Below are 19,476 nucleotides of genomic sequence, written 5' to 3'. Positions count from 1 at the left end.
CGTGATAACGGCTTGATATAGGATAGAAAACAATACTAGAATTGCTAGACCTTGATGGCATAAGTGGTTGGGCCAGAGGGATTATTTGTTTCAGGCTGTTTGGGAAAGGAGACTTTTCAACAATGAAGCTATCATCGGGGTACTAAAAACTGCGTGAAGTGCTTGACTTCTGGATCTATTGTACAGTAGTCCAAAATCTCCATGAGACATAAAAATCAGCCACATGGTGCACCATTCCGGCGCTAATCGCCTCACTCTGCCTTCGATCGCTAATGCTGTAATGCTTGCATCCGTCTGCTTCCGGCATCTATCAGTTCGATGCCTAAGAAATGATCTAATCCGGTTGTGCCACCATCCGGTTAGTAGCTTTTCGAGCATGGCATTGGATCTGAGATTCAGTGATTTGATACTTTTGCTGAGTTGGATCATCGTGTCCGATATTTCCTCAATTTGATTGCGAAGCTTCTTGGTGATCTGATCTTCGCTTTCTCCCTCTAGTTCCATATCATACACCTCTTGTCGAAGGCAAAATAAAAGAAAAGCCAGATTCTCGGCAAATGCCATGGTTTTTGCGATCATGTCTCTTCGCTCATACAGCACTGATTCTGATACGAGACGTGCTGCGGCTCTATTTTGAGAGCATGAATCCAACAAATAATCATTTGCCGATCGAGCATTTTACAAATCATTGCTGAGAGAGTTGGACAGCTCTTGCAGGGTACACAGTCGGTCTGTGACACCATGCCAGCATGGTTCGGATGGTTCTGAGGATTCATGCACCTGTGTTGACATATCGAATAATGGTAAATTTACAAGGATGTATAGATCCCATTACTCGCCGATGGCGACTCTTTGAATCCTTTTATACTCGAGACGGATGGCTATTTAGAATTATATCACGATTTGGACGCGAAATGGGCGGATATTGGACAATTTAAGCGACATCTGGGATCGCGTTACCTCCTTTTTTTTTTCCCCGGTATCACCGGCTCGAGCATCCAAGTCCCCAAGTACTGGCACTTGTCAGCCTTTACCAGCCAATTGAAAGACAACAACGGTGCGAAATATTGTAGCTCCTGTCCTAGATGCAGCAAGGCTCGCGCCCACCAAGCTATGCATTCTATTCACGCGTCTGCAACCTAAAGGAGTGGCGCATTGCGTGTTCTAATGACCAATCACCTTAATTGATTTGCACCAGCCTCCACACCACCTTACTAAACCCCCTCCCTTCATTCGTCCTCGTTTGCCTTCCTCGCCGCTGAAATTCAAGTCGTGGCTTGGCACAATGTGATGGATCTGTTGAAATGAGCATATTGTGTTGTGTTGATGGAAGGGAAAAAACTAGCGCTAACTAGCGGAAGCTATTGACAAGACATCTTCATCCCAGCCGCCAATGAATCGGAATAGCCATTGATCCGTTAAACCATGGATCTCAACAGGATCGGACAAGCCATCAGGATTATGGGGAATTGACGACATCGGAAAGTGTCATCGGCGCTATCTGAGACTCTCATACATCACCGCCTGGCAGAAACTCAATGAGTACTACACCAAGCGGGGTAGATGAGCTCCAGTGGGAGATTGGAAATAGCGGTAGGGAGAATGCAGATGCTGAGATTTGAAATATTTGAAATATTTGATTAAATATTTCAAACAACAAATCCAGCGTCAAGAGCTATCAAATATCCCCATATATGACCCCGAATTTGATTTGTTTGATTTGAGAACAGTGCTGAGCTGGATACTCCTCTACCCCCCTGGTATTTTTTAGTGACGTTTTGATTTGTATGTGTTTTCAATGACCCTATTCACAAGGTCGTCGTTGACTTGTTGATAAGGCGCCTGCACGTAGCGGTTACCCTTCTAGGCGGCTTCCCCATGCTGGCAGCCAAAAGCGGCGTTCAACGAACGGCGCTTAAGCCATTGCATTTTTCGCCAGAGGGCCTCCAAAGTGCGTCCGTATCCGGACATATCCAGGCGTGCCACCCCATGGGGCTCGAGCCGTTTGTTCGATCCCTCAACAAACGGATGATTAAGATATTTTTTTTCTTCATCAATATACTGTAAGACAGCAGTTATGTCTAACTACTACTGGTGACGTCTTTAATCAGACGTGTTACCAACCGAGAGCTTGTTACATTAGGGGACATTGCTCTTAGTCTGAGTCTCTTTGTTTCTCTATAATGGAACCGACGTATAAGTAAGCTACTCTTTCTCTACTCTATGGAGAAAATCATCTATTAAACCAAGATCAGTAACCATGAATAAACCCATCCTCGTCAACCCTTCTCTCTCCCACGAACGCCAGGCGACTCCGTTGATTTCAAGTTCCATACATCAAAGCAATTTGTTAGAGGAAATAATAACACCTAACGGCAATGGTGACTTAGAGGATCTTAAAGGTTTAACAGCTGACATCGTGGGCGTCCGATGCGTATTCGGCAAAACCCGGCGGGACAAAGAGAAATTGGCCAAAAGCCTTCGGTCTACTGTGAAGAAATGGTATAGACAAACAGACCACGGCTCCTCCTCTATCGATTCCCATTGGTTTTCGACGCTTCTATGTAGGAAGCCAGCATTCAAGTTCTACTACAACAATCGATGATGAAGAAGATGGTTGTGAAGCAATTAGTTTTGTCTTCGAGTTTGGTGTACGGGTCAGTATACTCGGCTTCTACGGACACTTTCAAGAGTGGGTTGAGACGGAGCGCCAGGTTAGAAATGGCATACCCCTCCAGTTCACAAAAGGGGGAATCCGTCTGAGTTTTGGACACTTAAAACATGGAGATAAAACACATTGGGTGTGTTTTGTAAACCGCTAGCCTCATCGAAGCAGGAGCAGTTCTCGTCGAAAACAAGAGAATTTTGTACAAGGGCTTAGAAATAGGTGTGAAATAAAAGAATGTACATGACTTCTTAAAGTGAGAATCAAGTCAGTACTTGGAGTAAGCATATAATACAAAGTGGGAGATCTTGTAGTCACTTCGACACTTGGATTGGCGATAGTCGACCGAGATCTGCCGATGATTTAGGCTATCTACCCAGAATACCCGATTTCCGACTTAAAAACCTTTCTCAAGCACTAATTCGAGATAGTTTTGAGGAGCGATACAACTTAGACCGGTAAGCCGTCCCTTGGCAAAGAACCAACGTTATCGTGGCATTCCAAGTCGTCGATAACGGCAGCCATCTCAGCCAGAAGCTCCGAATTCACTGTTCGAGTAATGTCGCGGTTCTTTCCGTGAATGATCTTTGTCACAGCAACAGAAGCTACTGGATCAAGTATTGCTTCGAATTTCCAGCGGTGAAGGCCATCGGTCTGTTCGGGTATGGCTTTCTTGAAACCATCTGCAAAGATCTGTGTGCGTTGGCTTGAACCCTTTCTTTCAGGGAAGCAACCGTTTTTCTCCAGTTGGTGCTTGTCACCGTCAAAGCATAAGCAAAGACAGTATGGCTGCCATTCTCTAGGTAGGTATCAACATCTGGCCGGGCTAGAAAAAAGCTCAACCAATTCTATCGAACTAACGGATGCTACTAGATGAAGGGGGCTTTCATTAGGACGTGAGGCGGCTAAAGCACCTTGATAGTCTCAATATGATAGGCGAGGACAGCCGATTCCAAGGTGTAGTCCACCGGAACGCCCTGCTTAAGAAGGAACTCGGCAAGTGTACTCCTTCCTGATGAAGCAGCTAAATGAATAGACGAAATTCTGATAACGGCGAAGCCACTATATGGCCGCCATGCGAGCCGAAGCTCTGTGTTATTGAATTCTTCAGTGGCCGGGTATCCGCTTCTGAGAATCTCAATGAGCTCCCCGGTCTGTTCAGCGTCTTGTCGTCCATCGCGTAATTTGCCACATTTTGCATATCAGTTCTGCTGGTAATTACATCGACAACATACTTTTCGAAATGAATGACGGGACTGTGCAAGCCAACGGCTCGCCTCGCCAGGGCTAGCCCTTCCTTGACCAGCTCTGTCAACTTCGGCCCACAGAGGCGTCGGAGGATGACGCACAAAATCCATTTCTTTGCCGTTACTTCTTAGACAATGGATTTTCTCTGTGCTAGTACTGCTTCCTCTTCATGCATATCGGCAACACAAGCTGAAGTATTTGATATCGGAAAAGAGGTTTGGTACCCGACAAACCCAGCCACTGCGGTTGCTTTATTCGGCTCCTCACCAAGGCAGATTAATGTCGCGGTTCGATAGTTGCACCTGCATCTTGTTTACGAGCACCAGATTCCACATAGAGTGCCTTAGGACCAATGCCCTGCCGGATAGCATTCATCAGTCAGCCCGAGCAAGGCCAAAAGCTAGGATGTTCTGGCTGACTCACTGGCTCACAGTTTTGCAGTCAACTAGTTAATTGTAACCACTTTAGAACTCGGATGATGCGTCATTTATAGATTCATTCTATCGCGCCTTCGTCACCTAATTCCTCCAATGGCTCGATACATGTGCTCAACACCGCCGCCGCTTATCTATTCGCTCAAAGCAGTCCCCCGTATCCCATTGATTACATTTGGCCATGCTCATGGTCGAGAGCAAATGATGTCTTGGTCATAGTCGTCATCATGATTGGATTCAGGTCAAAATCATAGATATAGTCTTCAGTCTCTGGGGGATGAATCGGGCCTGGCCGGTTTGGCATTGATAGAGGCTTGGTAGGATACTCGTAACCGGCCTCTGAGCAATTGGAGGAGCGCTCGGAGGATTCATTGATCTGCGAACTCCATCAGAAAATTGGTCTCAAGCTGCCCTGCAGGGCCGGTTGGCAGGCGTAGCTTACGTCAAAGTTTGGCTGGTCGTAGGGGCAAGGGGTATTGAAACCCATGGGAGGCGTATAATGATATGTTGCGGAGAGGGCCAGCTCGTCACCAGCTTGGCAGGGCTCGCACTCGATGGCGGCGCTAGTGTGAATGATCGAGGGAAAGATCATGGGGATGATTGGAGCGAGGGTGTCGTTGTGATAGGCTTCACCGATGACCATTATTGGGTATGCCTGAGCGGGGTCGTTGTCGGAAGCTGAATGAGTCGAGGAAGCGAACTGAGTGGGGCTGTCGGAATGGGCTCGAGGGCTATAGAGCCCGGGGAAAAGACCGTCAGCAGGCTCCATTGGGTAGGTGAACTGGCCGTGAGAGACGACAGGCTTAGCGGCGGTACAAGGCTGTGGCTTCCAGGGTTTGAAGGTGGATCGTCTTGACTTTGTGATCCTATGCGGCTTCTCTTTGGGCTCGAAATCACCAGAAAAGCCAGCGCGGCGCTCGAGATCCTCGAGACGTTGCTTGAGCTTCTTCCCTGCGGCAGGCCATGGGCGTTAGCTCTTACTGATAATTAGACTTGGGTTAGAGATACCATCGGGAGTCAAGCCGGGTGGAAGTCAGGTCCTTGGGATCAGCAAGCGGGGTACCATACTGTAGTTGCGCTGAGCAATGCGATTCTGTATCCGCCGACGCTCGACGAGGTCAGAGATCTTGGTCCAGTCCTCGTCGGGCCTGGCAGAAGCGCTAAAAGCGCTGCTGGTACGCGAGTCCGGTTTCAGAGAAGAAGAAGCTGCTGCCTTGTAGGCGGAGGCGGTTTGTGTCATGAATATGGACATTGTGAGAGAGGTCGAAGTTGGTTGATAGCGGAAACTGAAGTGGAGAGGCGCCGCGGGATTCGATATCGTCGCTGCTGTCAACGACGAAGCTCTAGACAGCCCAGGTACGACTGATGCGACGAGTTGAGCCTCTGTTTGCCGTCTTCTGCTGGTAAGCTGTATATGGACGTGATTGATAGGCCAAAATTGGAGGGGTGTGGTGAGGGGACGAATTGTTCAAGGAGAGGAGGTGGGATCTATAAGAAGCTGAAAGCGTAAAAGCAAGCCGGTGCTATGAAGATCTGAGCTGGTAATGGACTCGGCGGTAGATGGAGTGCGGACGGCAGGTGAGAGGGAAGAGGCTGTAGATTAAATATTCCCAACGCTGGGCACAGGAAAGGCCAGCACGTGAGCGACGAGGAATGAGCCACGGGGACGCGGCAGGATTGAGGGCGTATCCAACGCCTGGTGACGGCCTATGGCCCATCTCTCAAGCCATCTTTCCTCCCCATGTGCGGTCTGCCTTGCGCCCCACGCCCGCCTCTTTTCCGCATTCTGGTGGAGGTTCCCTCCGTTGCTCCCTTTTACTGGGGCCTGGGGGCCTAAAGTTGAACCTCCTAGCCCACTTTACGTTTTATGTTCTCCATATGTTCATTTATGTTCATGCGGGATCCTTACGCGGAGCAAGGGGATTATAGTGGCGTATTCACGAACACCTCTTGGTGTGCCATTTCCTCCTAAACCTACCCTTTCAATTCAGTCCTGTAACAGGGTGCTCATCTTCGTAACCCATACCAGCATTGTCTCTCCGTGCTTGGCGTATTGATGCCGAGAATTTCCCAAGATTCCGCCCTCGTTCTGCAGAGTTGTCGAACTCGCTGTATCGAGGTGTGAGGTCGTTGTCACAACACGAATAAGTGCTCACATTGGCTTTGGCTTGAACCAGGCAACAAATTGACTTACAACTACTCACAGCGAAAGCAAAAGTAATATTCAGAGGGACGACAGCTGTATCTAATTTGTCTTGAACTTGATGTCTAACATTGCCGTGAGTGCACGCCATCTGAGTTGCTACGCCATTTATGTCTTATACTGAACGTGCTGTTTCGCCGTGTATTAAGGAGGAGTGGGGTATCCAACATAGTCTCGGGTTTCCACGTGGCCCTCTTGGGGCGGACTATTAAGGTCGCTTGTGTACTTGTTGGTGTGCTTGATATGACGCATGGCAGGATTCATAGCTCGGCGGGTGACAACAGCTTTCTCAGCCACGAACTTGTCAAGCTTCTGTGACACCCGGGAAAAGAGGCTAGTCGAGTACTTGAGGACCAGAGTGGGTGAAGGGTTGTGAAGGTAGTTCGACAACTTTACATAATCGGGCTGATCCCGTTCTCCGTCACTGGCTTCGGCCCGGCCGAGGGCAGCTCGTGCAAGGGCAAGGGAGGTTCGGGCCATAATCGAAGGCTTTGTTGAAACGAAATCCCGGTGGTAGAGGGCGATCTCGCGCAGATAGGCGGCCATGTGCTCAACCTCTTGGTCCTCTCCCTCTTCCTCCACCAATTGTTGCGAAAATGAGTCTGAAGTCGGGTGCCCAATGACCCAATCAAGAGCATCAAGCACATCCCGCTCCATACGGATAAACATGTTGATGTTGTACAGCTCGCAACACATGGTATTGAGTTGGTGGATTTTGGGGATGCGGCGTTTCTCGTCGTTGTACTTGGCGGAAATGAGAAGTGCGGTGCATCCGACCAGAGGATAATGCATCCTGCTCACTTGCTGTTTCGAGCAGTGCCGGTCGAGGAGATTGACTGCGAGGAAGAGCGTCTCGGGGAGGAGCTTGAAGGTGGCATGGACCTTAACGAGGAAGTCTATGAGGCCCGGCCTCATGCACCATTGAATATCGGACTGCATATCAATGAGAGCAGCATCGGGAAGAGTTCTGTGCTAGTCTTGATCAGTGACAGTCACATCTGTGATACGCTTGATACGCTAACATACCTCCATATACTCTCTGTGCTGCATGATGTCCTCTAGATACTCGTCGCGTATGAGACAGGAAAGCCTCCTGGCAGCGACGTCCTGCTGTAGCTTGCCGTTCAAGCTGGAGGCTTCTTCGGAAGTAAGACTTTGGTGGTGGTTGGCCATATCCAATCCGATCAAGACAGTGATGGTGTGGCAGTCCGTTATCTCGGGTAGAAAGCAGCGATAAAAAGGAGGTCCAGTATGCACTTGGTCAGTACAGAGAAGCTAAAGAATGTCCCCGGCCTCGGATGATTAAATGGACGATTAAGGTCCCCTGTTATGTCTTTGGCGCCGAAGCAGGATATTCCAATCCTGGTACTCTGGTACTTGCCCGAGCTTGGGCTCCACACCCTCAGAGGTATACGTTGTCTCTCCCCCACTGTGCCTTGTCCCCGGACATCTTGATCCAAATGAGGCAGAGTGGACACCGTGTGTAAATGTGTGTGCGTTGGGGGTGGAATCCGGATGGACAAGTCAGACACACCACTTGATAGTACCAACGGGATGTGCCTAGCCGAGGGAGGCGGGCGGTGGAGTCCTCTCGATGCCCGATTTCATTCTCAATATCCGGGTGTTCGTAGCACGCAAGGTTCTTTTGTGCCTTGGTCAAATCCTTGGAGGCACTGTAGTTGAAGGAGGGCAAAAGTTGGGCTAGACCTTGTTCCCATGATAGTTGCCAGGCGTTCTGGTGACTCGTAAACACACGTAAAACTTTCGTCTATAGTATACATGCTTCTTTAGTGGCCAAGATACTCTCCTCATCGAGAGCCAGCCTTACCGTTTTGTAGGAAGTGTTCCCTAGCAGGACAGTAGGAGATGTCCAGGAGAGATGGCGTGGTTGCCCTAGACCGCGTTCGACGTTGAAATCGGATCCACCTCGAGTGAGGCTTCAAGTGGGTACTCCCATTTTGTGAAAAAACGAGAGAGGTAGTGTGCCGTACAAGAGCGAGAAGAGAGAGAAGTGATTGTGCGGGATGATCTGAGAACGAACTCTCTAAATTTCCCGGTTGCTATTCCCAGAACTCAACAATACTGTGGGTTCGAGCACATACCAGCATCCGCTCGAACCGCGCTATCAGTTTCACCTGGGAACGATCGGGTCTCGTGGCCGAATCTCGGGGGACCACATCATCGCATGAGCCTCCAGGAACGTGTACGCCTCGCGCTTGGGCTTGATACCTTCCACATGAGTTTGGGGCAGGTCTAGGAGGGTGTGGTACTCGGGATTATACATCGTCTTGGCGTCACCCTGTCTCATCCGAGGACTCAAGTCGTATAAGGGCTACGGTATAAAGCACGTCGATTGGGACAGTCTCTGAAACACTAAGTCTTCTCTCATACATTACTCTGTTTCCATATTTTGTCCTTAGAGCAAGGAGAAATAAACAATCGACACTTTCTCTGGCTTACAACCTCATTGACAATGGGCACCAAACGGCAATACGAGGGCCAGCACATGCCTAGCTCGGCCAGGCTTGAACAAAAGTATATGTGAGCATCTTGGATCTACAATGAAGCCTTCTCAGAAACCCCTGATCTTCTGTTCTCGCAGCCACGGGCGCTAACCTCACGCCAGAAAGAACTTGATCAGCTTGGAATTTCATTTCGTGCCTCCCGAAGACATCCAAAAAGCGCTAGACACAAACAACTGCGACCTCAGGAGATCTTACCTCGAGCTGAGCGACATGGTCGACTATTGGGACGTCGACAATCCGCCATGGGCGGTGAAGGATACTGCCGCGAACACCAGCAGGAGAGCTGAACCCTGCCTGATCGATACGAAGATCAACCACACCGTCAGGAGAAAGATGCACGCTATGATTCAAGCTCTTAGAGAGGAACGAAGGGAGAGGCTGCGGAGTAGAATTGCTAGCCTGGCAACTGAGGGGTTTAAACAGCGCATCAGTCCCGGTCCCCAGAGTGATGAAAACTCGACCGAGTGTGAGTGCTGCTTCGGGAGCTTTCCTCGGTCTGGCATGACACGCTGCAATACCGAGCAAAGCCACGTAAGTGATGCTGAGTGCTGTTCTTGATTCTATTTGGCGTGCTGGCTGACCATACCAAGTGGTTTTGCGTGCAGTGTGCTTGTCGCAATGCCGAAGCTGTCGTCGGGAGAGCGCAGCATGAGATTCGTTGCATGCCCACAAAACCCTGTGGTGCTGGATTCTCACAACAGGAGTGGAAGAAATTCATTGACCATACTCTTCAGAAGGCACTAGACTGAATTGAGACCAAAGAAGTCCAGGAACTCCTTGCCAGGAATGGTGTTGAGCCTCTAAGTCAGTGTCCATTTTGCGGCTTCGCTGCTATCTACCCCCCTATCGAGTCGAGTGTGAACTTCTATTGCCAGGATCCTGCGTGCAAAATCATCAGCTGTCGTATCTGTCATAACAAAAGCCATGAACCATGGGGCTGTGCTAGTGTCGTCCGAGGCCAGCAAAACGCAACCGATGCGCAGAGGGTGGAGGAGGCAAAATCAATGGCACTCATCCGGAAATGCAACAAATGTGCGAACCATCCCACCTTTTGACGTGTCCGTAACTAACAAATCACGAACACAGGCCAAACTCCCTTTGTCAAGTCGGACGGGTGCAACAGGATGAAATGTCCAGTCAAAAATCGCGGCAACATGCAATGCTATGTACGTTCCACAACCTGCGATTACAACCACTTCGGTATCACTGGAAACTTCCCTCTATTCGAGAACACCGAGGAACGCCACCAGATGGAAGTTGAGTCGGCAGGGAAAAACATGAGGAAGATCATGGGGGAGGGTCGGAACAGAATTCGTGACTGCCCGCGCGCCATGGTAGGGCCGCATTTCTGGACCTAGACCACAAGAAAAGGCCTCACTCCTGCTGAGTTGGGGGGCCGTGGTTGCCGGCGCTCAGCCAATTTCGGCTACAGGGTAATTTCTTGATACAGAGAAAGGGGGCCGGAAGCTCTTGCGAGCTTCTCCCAGCATCGGCTTCGTCCGCGGGCCGCGGGCCGCGGGCGAAAAAAGAGATATATATTAAACAAAATATGAGGGGTTTTGGGAGCTCTTTTCTCCAGACGATTTTCACGGTTATTAATTGATCTTTCGCATTTGTTACATATTTTGTATTATTTTGTGATGAGAAAGAGTGCTTGAGATTTACTCTGTGAAACCCGCGCAAGAGCACGGAAACCGCGTCCCATTTGGCCGTGCTCTTTTCCTCTGAGAAACTGCCTTGCCTTATTTTCTTCAATTCCCAAAAAATACGTAGAGAAGACCAACTGACCTTCAATCGCTAACTGTCTTGTGTGAATATTCTTCACGATGTAGGACTGAGCTAGCTCATTTCGCACTCTCCACACACTCGAGATGCTTTCGTCCCAAATGACCCACTCTAACTAAACTGTTGGTGGTGGCTCAACCAATGATGCGCTGATTCTTGTCGGGAGTCGAGGCGCCTAAAAGCAGCGTGATTGGTGGATTGTACACCCTCCGTTTTCGTCTCGAAGCCGAACGAATTGGCTCTTGGGCAGTTGGGAGGCTTCGGTATTGCCTATAGCATAAGTGCTGGGGTTGTGCTCGTAGAGGACTTTAATGCTTAAAAATGGAGACCGTAAGGTCTCAGGGGGATGGAGAGAAGACCCGGAGCGAAGCTCTTCCGCTTGATGCGTCATACATGCGTCGAAACGGAGAAGACAATGTCTGCCTTGTCGCCCCGTTTATTGGCACGCCAGGGAGGACTGCATGTGTCATAGGTGACAGTGTCTAGCCCCTGCGAGATCTTCATAGGTATTGTATCTTATTAGCCTCGAATTCGCCCATGTCAAGAATTTAGCCAGAATATTGAAAGAGGTGCCACGGGCTTTTGGTAGGTACCGATGGTATCCTACATCGCGTCAATCATCGGGGATGAAAAGGGAAGAAGTATCTCTCCTACGAAAGAGCTATTGGAAGATGACAAAGTCACGATGGGAGGGTTAGGCAGCTTGAGAAGCCTTATTTTAGCAGGGGAGATACAGAAGCCAGCCAATAGAATTCGGGTTGAACAACCTTAGGCTAGCTTAGAATATACCGGTACCATCTAGAAGATTGGAAACGTGAGGCCTGACCGAAATGACGGCGATCCGGCGACACCTGACGGTCACAGCCCCGAGGCCGTGGAGGCAATTCAGAACTTGCTCATTGATAAATCCCTCGTCTTTGAAGATCCGCAACTGTATTCTCCGATCTTCGAATGAGAGAAGGTTTCCGCATAAGCTGGACATGATCTTCCCTGGGGATTTAGGGGTACGTAGGAATGGCTCAGATGAAGAGGTTGAGACAGAAGCTACGTGGAGCGCCTGCCCGTGGTCTTCCATTTGCCCGGATTAGAAGGCATCTTGATCACAGATCAAGACGTTCGCCTGCCAGAGTGGCATACAGCATATTGACAGCCTCTTGCGGTCATTTCCGTAATACGATAGATCGAAATACGTTACCTAGTCTCGTTTCACAATGTCAGTAGTGCCTTCCAGTTTGTGGGGAAGGATGTTTGGGTCACGAACCGATCGCGAGGAGACCAACCGTCCCTTGTGCCTCACCACATAGTTTCCCTAAAGAAAAAAAAATTCACGCGCGTTCTCTTGAGGGGACGTCACTGATGACATGGGGAAGTCGTCATGGGAACACATATATAGTTTATGGAGGCCCTTGGTTTCGAACGAGTGTCCCGTCTCATTTAACCGGCTCCTTCATTATCGTTCTCTTTCGACGCAGGCCTAATCGGTACATTATATGAACATGACGCTCCGACCGAATCCTTCTTCGTTCCGTAAAATATGTTACACATGCCCGCATATTCTTGACGAAATTCTATCGCAATTGTCGGCCTCCGAAGCCGCGTATGTTCTCGCTCTCGTTAACTTGCCCGAAAAAGAACACACAAAAGCAGCGAAAAAGTACATCAAGCCCATCAGAGACATCCCGGAGCATGAGAAATGGATCAACATGGTGGTCTCGAAGGGCCATGCCGTTTTCCTTGTTGGCTCTGATGTGCCACGTCTGATGCTGAGGCTCAGGAGCCCTTTACGCTACTGGAAGAGCTTCGGGGGCGAGAGCTTTGAAGACGAGAAACCTTTGCGCATTTGGCTGGCCGTTAGGGTTTCCCGTGAAATCCATCGAGAGAGACAACAACGGCTCGAGAGCTCCGGATACGCCACGTACTCGGTGTTGAGGGACGGAACCGCGACCTACGGTGCGGGGATCAAAAGGCTCCGCAAGGCGGACATGGTTTTGACGGACAGCAATGTCATTCCGCTACCGGGCGGTACAAAAGTCGATGAGCGGGGACTCTGGTCACCTCAGTGGAAATGCGGCAGCCTAAATGGGAGCCACATCGAGATTGTCTGGGCGCACTTTCCTCAACTCTGTGGTGAAAAACACGACGTCACCCCCCGGGTCCACTTATGCCCTCTGCAAGATGATGCTAGACATCCAGGCGATGTCATGGGAGGGCGGCACTGTTCAGACGGCGGCAACAATACTTGTAGCAAGATTACGCCGGGAGCACAACCTGAGTTGTTCGGTTATAGGAAGGACAAAGTCCAAGCTACTATGCCCTACGTATGCTTGAACACTGGAGAGCAATCCATGTCTCGGGCAATCGATGATGGAGAGCTGCAGTCGGACGAGTACGCATTTATCATCCGCTTCCGATGCATGGATGACGCTTCGGGCCCTCAAATCCGCTCCGAAATACATGGAATTCCCTGGCCTTCTGAGTGACGAGTTGGGGCCGGGAATGGCTGGATGATCGCTGCGGTGAATATCACAGGAGGCCCTAGAGAGATACCGGCGGTATAGAAACTTTAAATAGAAGAAGAATGCTTGGAAGCTAGGTTAGAACTGTTAGAACTGTTAATCCTATATAGCTATACACTGAATCGCACGCTCCATACGACAACGCCAAGTCGCCTTTGAGGTAATAGATTTGCTCAACGGAGCCCACCGAATTGGTGCAACACCTTTGTAGTGAGCAGACCCTTTTGTTCACATTCTGGTCGCAAGAATTTTCCATGATCTCGCCGGAATTGGATTCATTTGACTTGGGCTCTGCCATCACATCAAGGACAGTAGTCCTCTCAAATATTTGCAGACTCAACACTTCGAGGAGAGCGTGCAGGGTTTTGACTGAATCTTCTTCCCTAACCCTCATTCGTGTCAATAGAGGCCGAAGGAAACAATTCATATTTCTTGGCGGCAAAGAATCATATGCAATGGACAGAAAAAAAGAGAAACTTTAATTGCGAGAGAAGGCCAACACTGGCCTATGTTACATGAGGTTGCCAATGATTGCGCACTCGCTAAGGATTGATATATTGAAAAGGTGATGGTACGCCTTCCTACCTTCCTATTACCTCATCATCATACGATACGATCTCAACCGGAACAATGAACATTGGACGGCAAAAGAACTAATACGAGAGTGGAATTGGGCTGGTAGGACGCTATGCCTTGGAGATGTTGGGATTATAGTAAGACCGCCTAAATCGAGCCGACCGTGTGTAGCTACAGTGCCTGCATACGAACAGAAATCAGGATGAGCAGGTGGTTTTTAAAGTCGGTCCGTTCCGCACTCTTCTGGCTTTTGAAGGCTCAAATCTTCTGGAGATGGTGCTCTTGACCTCTTGAAGCAGGTGGGTTTTGATTTCCACCAATACCGAAATCGACATTGGCGGGCTACAGGTTCAGTCTCGATTGAACACAAGGCTGCATTGTCTGCTTCGGTTGTAGAAGAACTGGCAAAAAGCAATTCCAGGCAGCGACGTAAAAGCAGTTTCATCTCCGGAAATAGAATGTCATTTAGACAATTAGCAAAGATGTAAAGCGTCCTAGGGCGGCAGGCGCTGGCTTGCTTACAGATATGTGGGATGCACCGCAGGAGCGAAGTCCGTTTTCGGCCATATTAGAAGAAGTTTGTCCACTTTTCGGCAGACTTCATGCCATGTCCAAGGATATTCCTGTATTGCAGAGCAGGATACGGCGGCTGGGGCTTCTCTACGGTAGCACCTGAAAATAAGCATTCAGCGAGTCCAGATTGGGCGTTGATTACTGTCCCATCAAAACTGGAAAGTTGTTTCCAAGACGTCCAAGGCTGGTTTTTGTTAGGGTGCCAGCAAACATCACACCACGAAAGCATCTCAAGCGAGTTTTGGAGGTTTAAGGGTCAGAGTGTGTCGACGCAATGGCTCACATTGCCAGTCGCAACGATGGAGAGGACTCATAGTCAGTCCAACAGGACTCACTTCTAGATATCTTGCTCGAAAGGGTTCCCTGTATCAACTTAGAAGCTTAATAGGCAAAGAGACTAAAAAAAAAAAAAAAAAATCATATTTCATACTCATCTATGTTAAAAATCCATTCTTGGATATTACAAGGCTGCGCCGGTTCATAATGGCTGTCAGAGTTGAGATTCATTGTCTATTTTTCAATCAGCAGTGGTTCACTGCTGGTAATCGTCCGAGTACGGACGCCTCCCACTCCTCGGTAGCTGACAAGGACGGAAGCAAGAGAGGTATATTAAGGCAAGGCAGTCCCTCAGTGGCCAACATCTAAATCGCCATTTCATTTGCAATAGCCATGGCACCTGGCAAGGGAAAGGAAAAGAAGTCCAAGGCAGTACCCTCAGCTGAGAGTGCGAGAATAACAAGATCGAAGCAACTACAACAACAGCTTGAGAAAAAAAAGGCCTCACTGGAACGCGCGTCTGCAGCCTATGATAAGGCAAGTCCGGAAAAACAACGCGAGATTGATGGCATGCGTAATGAGGTCACTACGTTCCGTGCGGTTGCCGAGTCGATGGTTGTAGACCCGCCTGACCAGGGACCAAACGAAAAAGGAGACACTCTCCAAGACAATGCGGCGGGTCTGGAAGGAACGAATGGAAATGACGGTGGCCTCTCCCCAATAGGGCCCCCATCCGGCAATGGCACATCATCTTTCCAGAATGATGATGGCTCAAAGGCACCCGGAAATCTCGGCGGCGACGGCGAAAATGAGCCTGGGCACGAGCCTGGGGCAGCCGATGAAGGAGGGCAACTACAAGAACCAGAGACAGGGCGCGGCGGGACGGGGCCTGATGTTATGGAGTCCATTGAGGCTGACGAACCGAATGGATCTTTGTTCCTCCAAGATGGTGATGAAACGACAGAGTTTGAAGATCCGGAGTATGGCAAGCCGCTGTTGACTATCCCGACAACAAGTGGCGTGAGCGAAGAAGGTGTGAAGACAGTCGGATGGTTTGGTAAGCACCTTCGCAAGTACATCAACATGTATGGGAAAAAGAATTCAGCAACCTACCGCCTAGAGAACCGTGCATTCCCCCGTAGCTATGCGGAAAATCCACCAGAAGTTGAGAACGTGGGAAGTGCGAAGAACAGATTTGGAGACACACTACCGGGTATCGGCAGGCTCCACTACCCCGATGCGGAAGCGCCCAGGATCTGGGGAGTTGCCTGGCGGGGCTTGAACTCAGGTGACTTGGAGGATGACTTGGAGCTGATCGACCCTGGATGTAACGAGTCTTTCACGCATACTGTCACTTACGTTCTCGTGGGATGGACAATGGATGGAAAGGAGGAGAAGAGGTGGGAAACGCGAACCGCTTATCGAAACATAATCGGAAGTAAGTCTTTGGCCGATATCCACATTTACAAGGCTGCGGTCGAGTCTCAACATAGGTACATCGAGGCCATGGAGGGCCGGCGCAGGGCGATCAGCAGGTCGCCTTCCGTTCCCCTTCTAGAAGGAGGCCTCAACATAGCGAGGGACAGGTCCCGATCATCGGCAAGGCGCACGGGCAAGTCATCACGGAGCAAGCGGGGGCTGGCGCAAAGCAATAGAGGATCATCGCCAACTCAGTTCTTACCGTCACCCAGGTCCACCGTGTCCCCCCAGCGACAGATGCAGGGTGCGGGTAGTCTCGCTGAGCTCAAAGCGGAATTTCTCTCAGACTGGCCAGAACTGCGGAGTGCCGGAGACTTTTTAAAACTAGATGCGGCCAAACAGCAACAATGTGCAGAGGCTTGGAGGACCTATAAGTCGTAGGCTTTGGCATAAGAGAGTAGGAAACAGGAAACGTGATAGCGCAGCTTCTGAAGCCTGTCTTGCCTTGGCTTTCGTCGTCGATGTTGTTCCGGGAGCTGTAGGCTCTTTTTTTTTCTTTTTTCTTTTTTCTTTTTTTCTTTTTTCTTTTTTTCTTTTTAAAGGCGAGGGAGTGATGATAAGGACCGCGATTCGATGGTTTCTCTTTTATTGTCCTGGAAAAAAAGCTAAGGGCTATTGTTATCTAGATGAGTGGGGGTTTTTGCGAATTTTTCTCTCGTTTCCATTTGTTAGGTCATAAAGTTAAAACAGGAAATTTACATCCGAGTTGCTTTCAATGCTTACACCAAATCTCTGGTGCGGCTTTATTGCTAAGGTCTACCGGTACATCGCAATCCTAGTACGCAACGAGCCAGCTCAAATTTTGCAGACGAATTATCCAAAGTCTAGCTTCTCCTAGAGCTATTTATGGCACTGAGAAGCACTGTGCGTCATGGATGCGCCGCACTTGTGATTAATGTCTTGATTTGATGTAAGCTCCAGGTGAGAGGTTAAACAGGATCATGACGTCACATACGGTGTTCTATAGAGTTAATTTCTAATGTTGTCATGTATTTCCTGGTGTGTTCTTTGATGTTGTGCCCGATGCCTCCTCTTGAAGACGTCATTGATACCTACAATGACGTGATATAGTCTTTTTCCAGCTTTGTTATTATTCCCTGCCCCTCTAACGATAGTTTGGAGTACGCATATGGATAGAGGCGCTGTTGCCAGACGGTGTGATCCTCATCAATAAGACCCAGTTGAGCAAACGCAGAGCCCGATCTCTTCCCGTCATTCATGAATGATATAGTACGCTAGGCCACGTTGCTTGGTCACTCAAGGCCTGCGTAGAGAACATGCTCTTCCACTGATAATTCTAATATATTGCTGCCGCTGGTCAATACACCATGTATTTGAAGAGATAAAAATATCTACATAGCTTGATAAGAACCACAACAAAATCCATGGGAAGCAAAGAAGATTAATTTGTATGCAGAGTATGGGAGTTTTAGAAGATGGAACACTGAACATGCTCGTGAACATGAAATTAAGAGGACTCAGTGCGTCATTGTATATTCTTGAACAGAACTGAGCAAATGGATTCATCTATACAAACTGAAGCTAAAAAGCCGGCACTACGGAGTCATGTCGACTGGGTATTGGCTAACTAGGGATGTAACCCTCACCTCCTTCGAAGCCCGCTCACTCCTTATCAGACTCCACCTGGGTAATGAAGTTGTAGCCATCTTCTGGCCTGAATTGCCAGATATTTCTCTCACCGCCGATTTCGTAGATAATAAAGAGATAGCCACTTTTGAAAAACCAAGAGGTGACGTTTGCACTGTCATTTCCGTACGTAACTGCACATAAGCGGGTGTCCTTCTGGCGACGTAGTCTAGTAAAGTCGGCAAAGGGGGACTGTCCGTAGCCATCGACATAGTACGTGCTGATGTTCAGGACGATGCCCGACTGTTTCAGTATGATGTCCCGCCCCATTTCATTCAGCCAGTCATGAGTCTTTAGTTCCTTAAGTAACCTTTCTCTGAGTGGAGGATGGCCATTGTGGTCTGTATCGTCGTCCTTTAGCCGAGCTGATTCGACCACTAGGACCAGATAGACTTGGCTTGCGTTTGGGGTCTGGCTTTGGTCGTGGAGCTTATCAAAGTCGGAGCTCAGTAGATGGAGCCGGTAACCCAGCTTTGTCATTTCTTTGAGCCATGTCGAATTGTCTTTGAGAATCACTTTCCAGGCGGCGCTTTCACCAGAAGCCGACGGTTTAGTGGTAGAATCTGACATTTCGAGATGCGATGTAGGAAGTGAATTTGGTTGGCTGATACCCGGAGATAGTGTAGGTTAGGTCGGACCTTTATATCAGCAGAAGATGCAGGCCCATGAACTATTTTGTCTTTGTAAAGCTAGGACTGCTCTTTTAAAAGGACATTTCCGGACAGGCACAGAATCAAAAGAAAAGAGAGAGAGAGACAGAGACAGAGAAGGCCATTTGGAGCCGCGCCGAGGCGAGTTATACTGCCCCAAGCCTTCGAGCGTAACGGCGGGTTTGAGATCGATCGTGTGTTAGGTGAGAATGGATGCCCGAGAATGGCTAATCACGCTCTAATTACATCCTTCTATTTTCCGCCCAAAGATGTAGGGCTAAGCAAATTTGAATCTCAATCGCACCTTGCCCAGAGAAAGTTGATCTCACGACGATAGCCTCTTACCCCGCCAGGTCCGGCATATTCCTTTAAACAACCATACAGGCCATGGTGTGATTTTATCCATTATTGTTGCCCTACACGAATCATTAATTTGTCCATCGCCATTTATCAAATTTCTTAGACGTAGATATGAACGCTGAGCTGATGACCTACGGGAGTTGGCGGATGAGCTGCACAGTTTTCTCCCACAGTAAATCTTTTTTAAAGATGTTGTACATAAACACCATCTCGCGATACGAATTGCGACTAGGCGCAGAATACTCTTTCTCGTGTTCACCTCCTTCGACATCGTTAGCAGACGTCGAAGTATCTTGTCCGTCGTAGAAAATGCCACTTTATTGGAACAAATACCGCAATTGGACGGCAAGTCTGACTGGAATACATTCATTTGTGGACCTTCGGAGGCTATATCAATCCTCCCTAGGTAGCTGTACGTGAACTCACAGGGCGCTGATTGAAAAGAACACCTGCTCATAGGCCTAGGCTTGGGTAAGATGAAGGCTCTTCTTCTCCCCTTTTTGTTTTCTTACGTACATGCGTTCAATGAGGCGTGCGCT

General features: G+C 49.0%; 6 protein-coding genes across 6 annotated transcripts; 2 read left to right on the top strand and 4 right to left on the bottom strand.

The window, feature by feature from the left end:
- Positions 1 to 3,115: 3,115 nt before the first annotated feature.
- Positions 3,116 to 4,023, bottom strand: MRS44_017795 (uncharacterized protein; the record flags this gene model as incomplete). Its single annotated transcript, XM_065615689.1, has 3 exons — positions 3,116 to 3,418; positions 3,580 to 3,819; positions 3,901 to 4,023. 3 exons carry the CDS (start codon positions 4,021 to 4,023, stop codon positions 3,116 to 3,118), a joined length of 666 nt encoding a protein of 221 aa, XP_065471761.1.
- Positions 4,024 to 4,516: 493 nt separating this feature from the next.
- MRS44_017794 (uncharacterized protein) lies at positions 4,517 to 5,599 on the bottom strand (the record flags this gene model as incomplete). The annotated part of the gene is made up of 3 exons (XM_046273219.2): positions 4,517 to 4,723; positions 4,790 to 5,298; positions 5,416 to 5,599. 3 exons carry the CDS (start codon positions 5,597 to 5,599, stop codon positions 4,517 to 4,519), a joined length of 900 nt encoding a protein of 299 aa, XP_046124505.2.
- Positions 5,600 to 6,694: 1,095 nt separating this feature from the next.
- MRS44_017793 (uncharacterized protein) lies at positions 6,695 to 9,725 on the bottom strand (the record flags this gene model as incomplete). The annotated part of the gene is made up of 7 exons (XM_065615688.1): positions 6,695 to 7,522; positions 7,577 to 7,806; positions 8,102 to 8,311; positions 8,379 to 8,443; positions 8,686 to 8,882; positions 9,271 to 9,584; positions 9,662 to 9,725. 7 exons carry the CDS (start codon positions 9,723 to 9,725, stop codon positions 6,695 to 6,697), a joined length of 1,908 nt encoding a protein of 635 aa, XP_065471760.1.
- Positions 9,726 to 12,356: 2,631 nt separating this feature from the next.
- Positions 12,357 to 13,340, top strand: MRS44_017792 (uncharacterized protein; the record flags this gene model as incomplete). Its single annotated transcript, XM_065615687.1, has 1 exon — positions 12,357 to 13,340. The coding sequence occupies one exon, from the start codon at positions 12,357 to 12,359 to the stop codon at positions 13,338 to 13,340; it is 984 nt and encodes a 327-aa protein (XP_065471759.1).
- Positions 13,341 to 15,194: 1,854 nt separating this feature from the next.
- On the top strand, positions 15,195 to 16,661 carry MRS44_017791 (uncharacterized protein; the record flags this gene model as incomplete). Its single annotated transcript, XM_065615686.1, has 1 exon — positions 15,195 to 16,661. The coding sequence occupies one exon, from the start codon at positions 15,195 to 15,197 to the stop codon at positions 16,659 to 16,661; it is 1,467 nt and encodes a 488-aa protein (XP_065471758.1).
- A 1,242-nt stretch (positions 16,662 to 17,903) lies between these two features.
- On the bottom strand, positions 17,904 to 18,497 carry MRS44_017790 (uncharacterized protein; the record flags this gene model as incomplete). The annotated part of the gene is made up of 1 exon (XM_046281744.2): positions 17,904 to 18,497. The coding sequence occupies one exon, from the start codon at positions 18,495 to 18,497 to the stop codon at positions 17,904 to 17,906; it is 594 nt and encodes a 197-aa protein (XP_046124509.2).
- Between the last annotated feature and the right edge of the window lie 979 nt (positions 18,498 to 19,476).

Source organism: Fusarium solani, assembly GCF_023522795.1.
Source record: "Fusarium solani strain SB1 chromosome Unknown bctg00000014, whole genome shotgun sequence".
Taxonomy (NCBI): Eukaryota; Fungi; Ascomycota; class Sordariomycetes; order Hypocreales; family Nectriaceae; genus Fusarium; species Fusarium solani.
Note: the sequence above shows the minus strand (reverse complement) of the source record. Positions and strands in the feature narration are given on the sequence as shown.